The 11913-nt window shown below is 50.8% G+C and overlaps 2 protein-coding genes across 2 annotated transcripts; one reads left to right on the forward strand and one right to left on the reverse strand.

Moving 5' to 3' along the window:
* Positions 1-197: 197 nt before the first annotated feature.
* On the forward strand, positions 198-3733 carry LOC119091958 (splicing factor, arginine/serine-rich 19). The gene is made up of 4 exons (XM_037214890.1): positions 198-485; positions 1030-1145; positions 2547-2675; positions 3132-3733. Exons 1-4 carry the CDS (start codon positions 218-220, stop codon positions 3279-3281), a joined length of 663 nt encoding a protein of 220 aa, XP_037070785.1. The 5' UTR covers positions 198-217; the 3' UTR covers positions 3282-3733.
* Positions 3734-8113: 4380 nt separating this feature from the next.
* On the reverse strand, positions 8114-11693 carry LOC119092601 (60S ribosomal protein L27a). Its single transcript, XM_037215556.1, has 4 exons — positions 11662-11693; positions 10550-10613; positions 8865-8962; positions 8114-8419 (listed from the first exon to the last, which is right to left on the reverse strand). The coding sequence occupies exons 1-4, from the start codon at positions 11662-11664 to the stop codon at positions 8141-8143; spliced, it is 444 nt and encodes a 147-aa protein (XP_037071451.1). The 5' UTR covers positions 11665-11693; the 3' UTR covers positions 8114-8140.
* Positions 11694-11913: the final 220 nt, after the last annotated feature.

Below are 11913 nucleotides of genomic sequence, written 5' to 3' on the forward strand. Positions count from 1 at the left end.
CCTCTTCGCGGGCCTGCCGCCGCCGTCGGCCGTCGCCACCGCGCTGACCGGCCTCCTGCCAGACACGTCTCGACCGCCACCCAGTCTGCCGGCTGCCGCCGCCGCCGCCGCCGCCGTGGTCGCCGCCGCCTCGGCCGTCGTGGCGGCGGCCGCCACGCCCGCCGCGCCTACCGTGCCGGCGCAGAACGGACAGCGCGGCTCGGCCGATGTAGTGGATATGGACATTGACTCGCCCTACTCGCCCGACTCGCCCAACTCGCCCGACTCGCGCGAGGGCGACGACCTGTTCGAGCCGCCGCGGCCGGCGCGCGGCGCTCCGCCGCCGGCTGGTCGCTCGCGCCGGATGGACCCCAAGGATCGGTTCGAAGCTCTGTTTGGCACGAGCCACGCCAAGGGCGCGGGCAAGGCGCCGCCCGGCAAGACGGCGGGCAAGGCGGCCCCGTCCGGCCGCCGCCCTGCCGCGCGTGCACGGCCCGCCAAGCGACGTGAGTCGGCCGTCCGGGGAGAGCAGAGAATGAGAGGTCTGGGTTGGGAGCGCTCGGCGTGGCGTGCGGGGAGGGAGAGGGTCTCGGCTGTCGTGAGCCGCGCCGGGCGACTGCAAACGGGGCGTACCGACTTCCGTCTGTTGCGTGGGATTTTCATACACGCTCGCGGTTTGAATTCCGTGAAGAGGGGCGGTTCCAAGTCGGAAAGTGATGGGATGGTGCTTGCAGTGTGAGGTATCATGTGCTACCGCCTAGTGCTGCTATATCACACTATTTGCTATTCTTTGAGGAAGATGAAATAGCATTGCGAAATACTTAACTTGTAAATCCCTGCTTGAAATAGTTGTTCACAGTGAAAGAGATGACGTGCCACTTTGAAACTCTACTTTTTACACATGGGATTTACACACGGAACTCAGTGATTTAAATGCTCCGAATGTGTCTGGGTGTGACTGCACGATTGTATAACTGCGAGTGCTCGACATGTTGTGCTATTCTCAATGCGCGTGTAGAAGCGTCTCTAACCCGTGTTCGGCATTGGCAGCTGCTGGTAAGGGTGGTTCGTCTACTGCGACCTCCGCCGCCGCCGAAGGGGAGGAGGGCCTCAAGGTCATTGACGACGTACCAAACTCGGCCGTGGAGATGCAGGTAAAGGAGAAGGTACGCTTGGCGCTTCGGTAGTGCGTAGTTTGGCCAACCTCTCCTTGTAGGCTGCAACGCTAGTGCTTACATGTTTTGCGCTCACTTAAGCGTTAGTGAAATTACGCACAAGCGTAAAGTAGACGGTCACGGTGTGACGTCGGTAAAACGAGGCAAACGTAGTTCAGGTGGCTAGAATATTTTGTTATGGGGTGCTTTCGATTTCAATATTGACGACTTCCTCGTTTGCTTTTTTGGACCAAGTGTTGGTTTAGCACAGGGACATTCTGCAGGGAAATTGTGCCAACAGGGCTTTGGCGTACGGAAAATTATGTTCTCAGTCATGTATTTGTACAGAGTTTTGGAACGCATGTCTGAGAACGATCGAGGTTTCATTACGATTTGCTATATCCCAACTATTTTGCATCCAAACACTGTTGAACGTGCATTGTTGGCTGATTTGACTGGCGTGGAGTGACGCTAGGTGCTCGGTGGAAGGTAGTGTTCCGCTGAGCGCCAGCTAGCAGCTTGTGTTCCGCTGAGCGCCAGGCAACAGCTGGTGTTCTGCTGGGCACCAGGTGGCAGCTGGTGTTCCGCTGAGCGCCAGGTAGCACCTGGTGTTCCGCTGAGCGCCAGCTAGCAGCTGGTGTTTCGCTGAGCGCCAGCTGACGGGATATCCACAGCGCCGGCTGAGAAGCTTCCCACACTCAGCCGGTCGGCGCCTCGGCGTGCTAGTGTGCTTACCGCTGCTGATGTGTAGTACCCCCAGCCCTGCCTACCAATATTTCACGCGCGCTGTACTGTCGGCTGAGCCTCTGGTGTCCGCAAGTGAGAGACACTGATTGGCTGTGTGCCCCGCCCCATGGCGTGTTGATGTAGAGGTCGGGCTGTGCCCTAAGCCCCGTCTATGGCGTCATCACCGATCTCCCTTTCGACTTATTTCAGCGTTGTTGGTTGTTAATTGTTTGCTGTCAGCTTCCGTAGTCGACTGGCGCCCATACGTATCAGTGGCCTTGTTTGGAGCCACAAGTTGACGCGACGCTGCTGATTTTCCCGCTTGCTCGCAGCAGGACTGAGCTGGTTGTTTGGGGCGTGTTCAGTCTCTAGCTGTCGGTGTAAGCCTGCTTTATGTGGAGTTCGGCGTCTGTCACTTCTCAAGATTCTTTCGCTTTCTCGTTGTCAAGAATTCTGCTCCTCTCTGTATTCGCCTTGCAGCGACATTACCTAAAATGTCTACGTAATCGACTGACCAAAATCTATCAGCCGCCTACCAGTGATGACATCAAACTAGTGACGCGTGACGGCGATGTGCGTACGGGCCGCTCAGCTGACTGTTTTGCTACGCACTGGTACCCGGTACGCCTGCTGGGGCCTCACCAGGCGGTGTGCGTCGGCTGACGGTGGGGGTGCGGTCGCTTTCAGTTCCTGAAGAAGCTGAACCGACAGGAGCGGGTCATCGAGGAGGTGAAGCTGGTGCTGAAGCCGTTCTACCACAAGCGCACCGTCACCAAGGAGCAGTACAAGGAGATACTGCGCAAGTCCGTGCCGAAGGTGAGGTGGAGGGGCGGGTGCAGGCTGGCGGTGACGGGGCTCGTGAGGTGCGACCTCCGACGTCCGGCCCTCGTCGAGTCGCCGCCTGGCAGCTGGGCGCACGTGGAGTGCCGTCCCACTCCGGAGTGCCGGGCGCGCTGTAACGTGGCTCGTTCGAACACAGGGGCGACAGCTGCCAGCAGCGCTGCCACCTGCGAGTGGTGGCCGTGCGGATCGCTGGCATGAGCTCGTCTCTGTGCCATGCTCGTGTCTGCGGGACGTGGCTGTCGGACTGCGCGTTGTGCGTTGTGTGTCGCAGCGTACCTCCGCTGTTGAGCCGTCTGGCAAGTGCTGTGTCGCTGTTGGATCACTGTCACGCCCGACCGTCTCGCGTTCGGTTCCAGCGCTGACGTGGGTCACATACGACGTTGGTGTCGCACTGAACATTTCTGACCATGTAATACATCTCCCTGGCAGATCTGTCACAGCAAGTCGGGTGAGATTAACCCGAAGAAGATTCACTCGCTCATCATCAGCTATGTGAAGAAGTGCAAATATGTCAACAAAAAGAACAACGTTGTGGTGCCCAACGCTAATTCGTCTACGCCTGCGAAGACGAAAGTGTGACACACGTGACGCGCGGGACGTTGACGAAATGAGTGCTTTTCATTAGTGCTATTTATATTGTGCATTTGTTACTAGATTTATTGGTGCGTGTTTTGGACGTCGCAAGTCTCTGTGGCCGCCGCTGGGCGTAAACGTTTCGGCCAGGGCCATGGTTTGAGAATAGTGATGATTTTGACGGGCTGTGCGGCGCGCGCATCAGTAACGGACCCGCGAACCGTGCCGCGTCGGACCGTGCAAGCCTCACCGGTCGTATGTGCCCCTCCCCCCCCCCCCCCCGCCTCGCGACTCGGGCTAGCGCGCTCTCGGATGATGTGGACGGAGGGCAGCTCAGAAAGGCCAGGAAATACAGTGTTGTACAAATGATGTGTTGATGGGAGCGGGAGGTCGCCGTGGATTGATCTGTGTTGTGCCATGGAGTGGCCTGGCGCTGGCATGCAGCCATGTTGGCTGAGATGACCGGTTTTTGGAAACGTTCGAGGCGAACAATGCCTCAGGATCCTTGTGAGCGCTTGAAGTGCCATTACCCAGTCGTTGATGTACACAGCCGAGCTGGTAGCTATCCTCGAGGAGCTCTTCATTAAGGTTGGTGACGAGACACATTTGATTTTTTCTGACTCGCCTAGCAGTCCGTTGGGACGCCTCTGTCAGTCAGTCGGCTGAGGCCCCCAATGCCGAACAGCCTTTTATGTACCGATTCAGGCTTCATGGCCCCTTTCCCCAGCAGAGTCAACGCCGGGGCCAGAAAATGCGAACCAGAACGCCTCTTGCATTGGTGGGTGTCCTGAAACAGAGGCTCTTGTGCCGTTCAGGGGCCTGCACTCCTAACGGGGAGCCTGTGTGGGTAATGGGCACCGATGGACCAGGGACACATTTCCTGAACAAGGACAGACACTGAACTCCGAACGTCGAGGGGCCTCTGGAGTTGGTGCGGGCCTCTCAGCAATGAAAGGAGATATAAAAAGGACGATGCAAAGGCTCACAACCACAATGAAACAAAGATAAGGCCCTGTGTCAGTCAGTGGCCCGGTACCAAACGAGGGTCCTCCACACAGTTTCAACTACTGGCCCATAATACGAATTTGTGTCTCGGTGCCAATGGCTGGACGCCCTGTACCGGAGAGAGCTCCTTTTGTGTCAGCAAGGTCAGACCCTACGTCGGTCCGGTCAGAGGGCCTGCCACACCAAGGAAAGGACTGGCGTGGTGCACGTCGCGTTCTTCCGAAGGCATGAGATCGGCAAGTGGCAGGGGTGCAGTTTCACAAAATGATTTCGGACCGAACCGTGAAAAATGACCAAAGCTACCAGCAAAATACGCCAACAAACAGGGTTTTCCACAAATTTGACACTTCCCAAAGTTGGGGGCCCAAGCGGGAGGGGGTGGGGGGGGGGGACTGAAGCCCCCTGCCGCAAACTGGAAAGAAAAACGGGGTGGAACGGAAAGATTAATTAGCTCCTGACCAGCGATTTCTACCCGCGTATCTCCAGTATAAATTCCATTACCGGAATTGCAAGTTACAGCAACACGAGCAATAGAGATTACGCCATTGTTTCATGAGTTAGTGGTGCTGTGCGTGCTAATCCGTACCGACTTCCAAACATTAACACGTGCCCGGGTGGCCGACTAGATACCCTTTTACAGAGTGTATTGACCTGTACGTTAGCTCACTGAGGTCAAAGCTTGAGGTTCCTAGGTCATGATCTTCCGGTCAAAAAGGTCAAACAAGGTCAAGCTCCAGATTGGTCTCCGAAGTGCCCCCAGAACCTAGATAACAGTTTCTAAGCAAAAGGTCGCATTCTCATTCAAGGTCAGTGACCTTGTTTGACCTTTGGAAGGTCAAGGTAACCAAAAGCATACAAGATTGCTTTGAGTTTTGAATTTGACTACGCGACAAAGATTAACTGGGCAGCATGTTCCTAAAACAAAATTTTATAGTTCAGTGACCTATTCTGACCTCTAAGAAGTCCATGAAAGACTATAATGAGGTTCTTGCTATCAATAAACTCGAAATGAGCACCAGAAACTATCCCATACAGCAAGCCCTAGAGTAACAAAACAGGTTGGTTTTGACCTTGGTGTGACCTTCATACCTGACCTTAGGCCAATGTAATTGCTCATTCAACTGTTGTGTTGGCTAAGAAAGCATCTCAGAGACGTACGGTTTCGTCTAATGCTCCGTTGTCGAATCAGATTGAAGGATTCCCTGGAAATTGCCTCCGCTGAAACCATGGCCTGACTTTGACCTGCCATAGGTCAGCGACCTTGCAAGTTATATCTAAATTTTTGATGTCCAACAATCCGCTATTCAATTTTCTAAAGCTATGCAACATTTGGCGCGGCTACGCCGCGCCGTTCGGAAACCATTCAGGAAAAACCTTCGGGGGGTCAATTTGACCCCCATCCGGACGCGTGTTAAGGTGAAAGTCGCACAGCTGAAATGTACGATTCGGGATACTATCCACACGCCTACGAATTGATTTCGTGAGGCGTTCGAAACTGCCACTCCGATGTTTGGCCGTTTTCCACCACCTGTTGATGCCCACTGGGTGTCGGCTGCCAGGTCGATGGCAGCGGAGACTGCAACGCCCAGCGCCGGTGTTCGTACTCCTAGACTGCGAGCGCCCATGTTTAAAACTATTGTGCGTAACTTCTAGCTGATTAATTCTGAGGAAGAGATGAACTTCTCCACATGAACAAGAGTACGGCACATTAATGCAAATTATTGGCTTTGTTTCAATCCACGCCGGCGTTCAATCATTGAGGTCATCCATATTTTCGTAAAAGTCCGAGAAAATCCAGCAACGCCCCTAGCTGATATCCGTTTTATTGAAAGAGCCGAGTAAGCCATTGCAAAAGGAAAGGGCCAGCGATTTATTCTGTGCGGTCATTCAATTCCAGGTTGATATTATATGTGCATCCAAATCCATGCACAATTGTATTTCTGATAATTTTGGCTTCTCTTCAAGTCAGCACAGCTGAACATAAAAATAAAAAATTGCTCGCTCAAAACGCAGCGAGATACACCCGGCGGACAACACTTGAGGTACGATTTGAAGGATTGGATTTCCTGTTTTTCCAGCGCCGCCGGTCCTTTTTAACCGCGGTGATCCTCTCTCACGGTTACTGTGGCTGTGACCCTGGCCGTAGTGTCCATGAACCCCTTGATAAGATCCCGGAAGTTGTTCCAGGTCAGCGCAGCCAATAGGGTGGCACCATTCCTCTAGGCCCCCTTTTTTATTTTAGGGTCCAGATGGCTGTTCACAGAAAGCGTAAATAGATGTACACTTTACCTCGGACAGTGCATTCAGTGACATCCATCGCAATTGAGCAGACAGGTGCAAGGCAACAGCAATAGCAGTTGAACATGTCTGGACACAGCCGAATGATGTGATGCAAACGATGTTATACAAATACAAACGATAAGGGCAAGGCTGAAGTGTGAGTCGGACAAATTTGCCGCTGACGCACACGTAAGTAACTGACTACGTAAATATAAAACCGCAGATGAATCGTTCCGCTTCAGCGCTATGAAAAGCTATTCATCGAACTCGCAATCACGTTTCACAGTTGAATGGCCAGCAGATGTAAATCTGAACACGTAACCCCCGCATATGCAAAGTTGGTAGCAGATCACTGAAGTCACCTCTTTGAGATGTGCGAAGCAATGTGCATGATAAATATTTTTGAGGACAGTAGCAGTAAAAATACGCATTCACATCAGCGCTGCCTTATCTTCGTCTCATGCTCGGAGGTCACGCATTAAAGAAGCGGTTAACTGAAAAATGATTTAAGCTAGCAGCATCGGGATAACGTGGCCTATTCATGGCCGTTCTAGGATCGGCTTCGCTGTGACCGGGTCGGCCGTTTTAGAATACGCCGCACTGTAACCACGGGGCCGTTCTACGATCAGCCGTGCTGTGACTGATTGACTGGGCGTTCCGGGGACCAGCCGCGCTGACTGACCCGGCCGTTCCAGTCTCGACCGCGCTGTGACCGACTCGGCCGTTCTAGGATCCGCTATGTTGCGACCGACCCCGGACATTTCGCTCAGAGCCGTGCTATAGCCGGCATTGGACCGTTCCGGGATTGGTCGTGGGTATGACTAATCCGGGGCTACCGGCTCATCCGGGTGGCCGGGGACTACTGGGGGCGGACGAGCGGCGCCGCGATCTCCGCCTGCCCTGTCTCACCGGGTTCGGCTGGTCGAGGAGACCAGCGCACGCGGCTCCTGGTTCAGTGCACGACCAGTCGCACCCTGCCGTCCCCGTACCATCCGCCGGGTCCCTTCTCGCGCTCCGGTTCTCTTGTGCCGTCGGTGGTGGCGGCTCCCACACTCGGTGCTCGAGCCGTTGGTCGACTAGTTGAACAGATGTCTCAGTTGGCTGTTTGCTACGCCCCCCCCCCCCCCCCTCCCCCCCATTGCCAGTGGAGACAGACGCCATTGAAATTCAACGTACTTCTACTTACAAGCATTTTTACATCAGTCATCGGCGAATATTAGGTGCATTACGGGTCATTTCATAGTCGACATCACAGCGCTGTTTAAAATGGCGAATCGCACAGAAATGCCGCTCTACCTCACAAAATGCCTCCTACTCACATCGTAGTAGGTTACGATCCATGGATACGTAGGATGCGCAGAAAAGCGATCTAATTGGCAGCAGTACCCCACACACCCGCGCAAGCGGATGCACGCAATCGTCTCCATCCTCCATAGGTGAACAATAAAACGCCGTCTCAGGTAGGCTTATTCCAATACTCAGGTAGGTTGTCTCTGGTACCCCAACGTCGCTGTCGATTTCAAAGGCTTTCATGGTGTATAAAAAACACGGGATGCACGTTATTTATATTGGCGAAAGCATTACGCAGTCAACACGCAACATCCGCCCACCTTCTTGATTTTCTCCTCAGCCAACCGGGAGAAGAACTTGGCCTTGACAATCACCGGCTGCTTGGGCAGCAGGCCCTTGCCCAGCACCTTGTAGTAGCCGGCTTTGACCACGTCTATGACGGGCGCCTTGTCCGTGTGCTTCTGGAAGTGCACGCGGGTGTCTTCGGACACGAGTGACCACACCTTGTCCAAGTTGATGGCCGGGCGGAACTTGCGATTCTTGTGGATGTGGAAGTCTCTCATACCGACCTGTCATACACAGGAATGGTCATGATACAGTAGCAGGAACAATGTTCACATGTCTGCTCCAGTTATAGCTGGTTGCAACATGGTCTGGTCGGTCAGGTTGTAACTGACTAACATGGCCGTGTGAAACCGCGGATAAGCCACGCCCGCCGTCCTTTCATGCTTCCTTCAGTGCCGAAACTGAACAATTGCAACATATGTACTGACAAGTGCAACACACAACAGGCATACTGCCATGCAACACACACATACACCTTTGCAGAACTTCGGGATTTGATGAAATTGTGCAAACCATTCTGTGCAGAGAATTTAATCAAGAGGCCAATGCATTGTGCCCAATATGACAATGTTATCCTTCCTAACCCTTTCCTTTCAACCTGGAAAATGCTTTACAGAACACATACTATGGCAGTAGCTGTCTGGGTTTTGGTGCCATGACAATACTGACCTTGCCAAAGTATCCAGGATGGTACTTGTCAAAGTTAATCCGGTGGTGATGCTGTCCGCCGGCGTTTCCACGACCTCCGGGATGCTTCCTGTGCTTGCCTGAAAACAGCAATGATCAATAAGTGCCACTACACAAATTCCCCACATATTGACCTTGCATGACCTCACACAAACAAGCCAATTAAGTTGCCTGTACATTGCAAGGTTGCAAGTACAAATGCCAGGCAGTTTTGGATGCTTCCTCTGATGCCCTTTCTACTTCTACCTTTGACTGGTCCCAGATATAGTTATAGGTGATATTGCAGACATACATATATTTTGCTCTCACACACACATCTGTCACACACCTTTTTATGATGTCACAAGTGCATGGCAAAGCATAGAAACCAGACTTGCAGGTCAAGTTTAGAATGCTTGTCAGCAAAGCCACTTACACTTCAACCCTTAAACAAGTGACAGCACACAGACTAGTTGATTTAAGTGCATGGCCATGATGCCATTGATAGTTTGGCAACCACTGGTTCATGTGTAGTAAAATGCACTGCATGAACCATTTGTTGCATGGCACACAACCAGCCTTTGGGTAGTCCCTGCTGCTTGCAGTGAATCAGAGGTTGGCATGGTAGTTGCTGTTATGGATCCAATGAAAATGAAAAGAAACCATATCAGTTTAAGGCTTAAAATCCACTAGATGGGACCACTAGTTTGTGGTATTTAGCATAAATTCCACGCACATTGTTTGATGATGTTGATTGTGGTTTTAGAGTGTGTCAACTGCTAGGGTCATTTTGCACTCAAGGGCACACTGTTTGACTGTCTAGGGCTGCAAACACCTCATGTTATGGCCATCACAAGGTCCCTGCAGTCAAATTGCCACTATCACCTTTCCAGATGAGAGTAGACACACTGGTTACAATGCTTTCAAGAGCTTATGAGATATTTCTGAACACTGAAGGTTGTCCTGTCCTGGCCAGAAGTAAATGTGCTCCAATAGCATTCAACATGGTGCTAACTACACCACAACCAAAAAGCATGTGCAGGCTGTGCTCATGGGGGAAAAAGTCACTTACTACCTATAAAGACAGGTGTAAATTTGTATAATCATCACACCATAATCTCACTGTGTACCACAACACTTCAAATACCTCAATCCCCAAAGCTATTAAACCAGTTAACCAGCTAAGCTAGCTATTATATAAACAGGTAATAGCTAAAAGCTATTAAACCTATTAAACCAAACCAGTAATCTACACAGGTTTTCCCATGCCAGCATGCTAATGACTTACTACAAATCTCCTTGGCTTGTAAAGGTTTCAGTAGTCAACAAAATATCTCTCTACTATACACAAAGATGCAGCACCCTGATCAGCAATGGCACTCAATACCAACAGTTCATGTGGTGCACTTCCTGCCTGAAAGCCTTTCCCCCATCTGTTTTAAGTCAGGTGCAGCATACTTCCACCCTACCACTTCCTTCAGTACATAAATTGTTTCCCAACTCCCCACCAGATTTCAATGTATTCAGGAAACCATTCTGACCTGATATGCCTACCATTCCTGCATAAGGGGAATGAACAAAATTTTATGAAAACAGATCTTGCATGCAGTAAATGCACTCAAATGTTGTCGCATGTTTCTCAGGCAATGAGGACTGTCACCAGATGATGGATCAACCTATCCACTCACCAATACGACCATGGCCATGGCTGACTTGGCCACGAAGCTTCCTGGTCTTCTTCTTGTTGGTTGACTGGAAAGACAAAATTACTGTGAGACTATAGTTCCATCCACATTTCCCATGAAACAGTACAGAGATTTCAAGCATAATATTTAACACATATATTCAGACTTCCTGATCCCATATGGAAACAATTCATGAAGTTAACTGCCACACTTGTCTTGCCATCCACCTTAAGTCTTGTCTGCTTAGAAATGGCCTAGTTCCTATTTCAGTATCACACAATGACCCAAGATAAATATAACAGCATCTTAACCTCTACTCCTGACCTTTCATTAAGCATTATTACCAATGTTAATTTGCAGCACAGATGAAAACAAGAGCCAAACATGCAACCAAGATGAAAAATCTGAAGCACTTTCAATGTTGCAGTACACAGCAACATGGCAGTCACCAGAATGATACCAAACCATCTCCACCACTTTTTGACTTGACTGCCCATAATACATCACTGACATGTTCCTCATTTCCCACCAATAATGGGCTTACATGAAGTTGTCACAATGGTGACTAAGTGGTAACCAAAGAATTCAATGAAAGGAAAGGTGTTATGATTCACATGGCCAATCAAATACCAAGCTGCCGTCTTGTCCCAAAAAGGTGCTGTGAGGATAGCTTAAGGCTAGCTACTAGGAAATTTTCAGCCTTATGAAGATGATGATGTCATTTACTATGAGGACTTCTCAGCAGCAGCACTGCATACCACCTTATACCATCAATAAATGTGAAGACTGCAGTGTCGTACTATCCAAAGTTAGAGAATGTGTGGCATGTACAATTATCATCTTGCACAAACATCATGCGATATTCATAGGAAGAATACGGCACTGTCCGTTGGCCAGCAAAAATACATGGCTTTTGTTCCGTACATGGAACAATAGTACATTAATGACGCACACAGCGCGATCATAAAACCCGTAACCACACATATCGACCCCGCAGAGCGAGCCACGACCACGAAAAACGTAGAGGGGGCTGAGGAAACATTATCACGATTCCATTTTTACAACAAAAAACGCGACGAAAATAGACATAACCCAAAAATCCACTCGGCACCTACCATCTTCGCCAACGGATGTTTTCCGAAAGGCCGCAGCGCCGCCAAGTTTTAGGAATGTTTATTTTTCGCCATTTATTTTAGACGCTGATGATATAACATACAAAAGGAATATCGTGTGTTGCATCCATTCAGAAAAACATGCATTTCTCTCTATCAAATCAGGTGTATCAGAGCTGGGTCGTGCTCCGGGCAAATGCGCCTAGCACCATGGGATGCTTGTTCACAACAAACACGACAAACGTAGCAAAAAAA

Source organism: Pollicipes pollicipes, unplaced genomic scaffold (genome assembly GCF_011947565.3).
Source record: "Pollicipes pollicipes isolate AB1234 unplaced genomic scaffold, Ppol_2.1 Scaffold_3447;HRSCAF=4054_pilon_pilon_pilon, whole genome shotgun sequence".
Classification (NCBI taxonomy): Eukaryota; Metazoa; Arthropoda; class Thecostraca; order Pollicipedomorpha; family Pollicipedidae; genus Pollicipes; species Pollicipes pollicipes.

Coding starts and splice junctions, on each gene's coding strand:
- LOC119091958 (XM_037214890.1), top strand. CDS start 218: ATGGACATTGACTCGCCCTACTCGCCCGACTCGCCCAACTCGCCCGAC. Junction 1,146..2,546: donor AGATGCAGGTAAAGGAGAAG/GTACGCTTGGCG, acceptor GGTCGCTTTCAG/TTCCTGAAGAAGCTGAACCG. Junction 2,676..3,131: donor TGCGCAAGTCCGTGCCGAAG/GTGAGGTGGAGG, acceptor TCTCCCTGGCAG/ATCTGTCACAGCAAGTCGGG.
- LOC119092601 (XM_037215556.1), bottom strand. Junction 8,963..10,549: donor CCATGGCCATGGTCGTATTG/GTGAGTGGATAG, acceptor TGCTGTTTTCAG/GCAAGCACAGGAAGCATCCC. Junction 8,420..8,864: donor ATCCTGGATACTTTGGCAAG/GTCAGTATTGTC, acceptor TGTGTATGACAG/GTCGGTATGAGAGACTTCCA.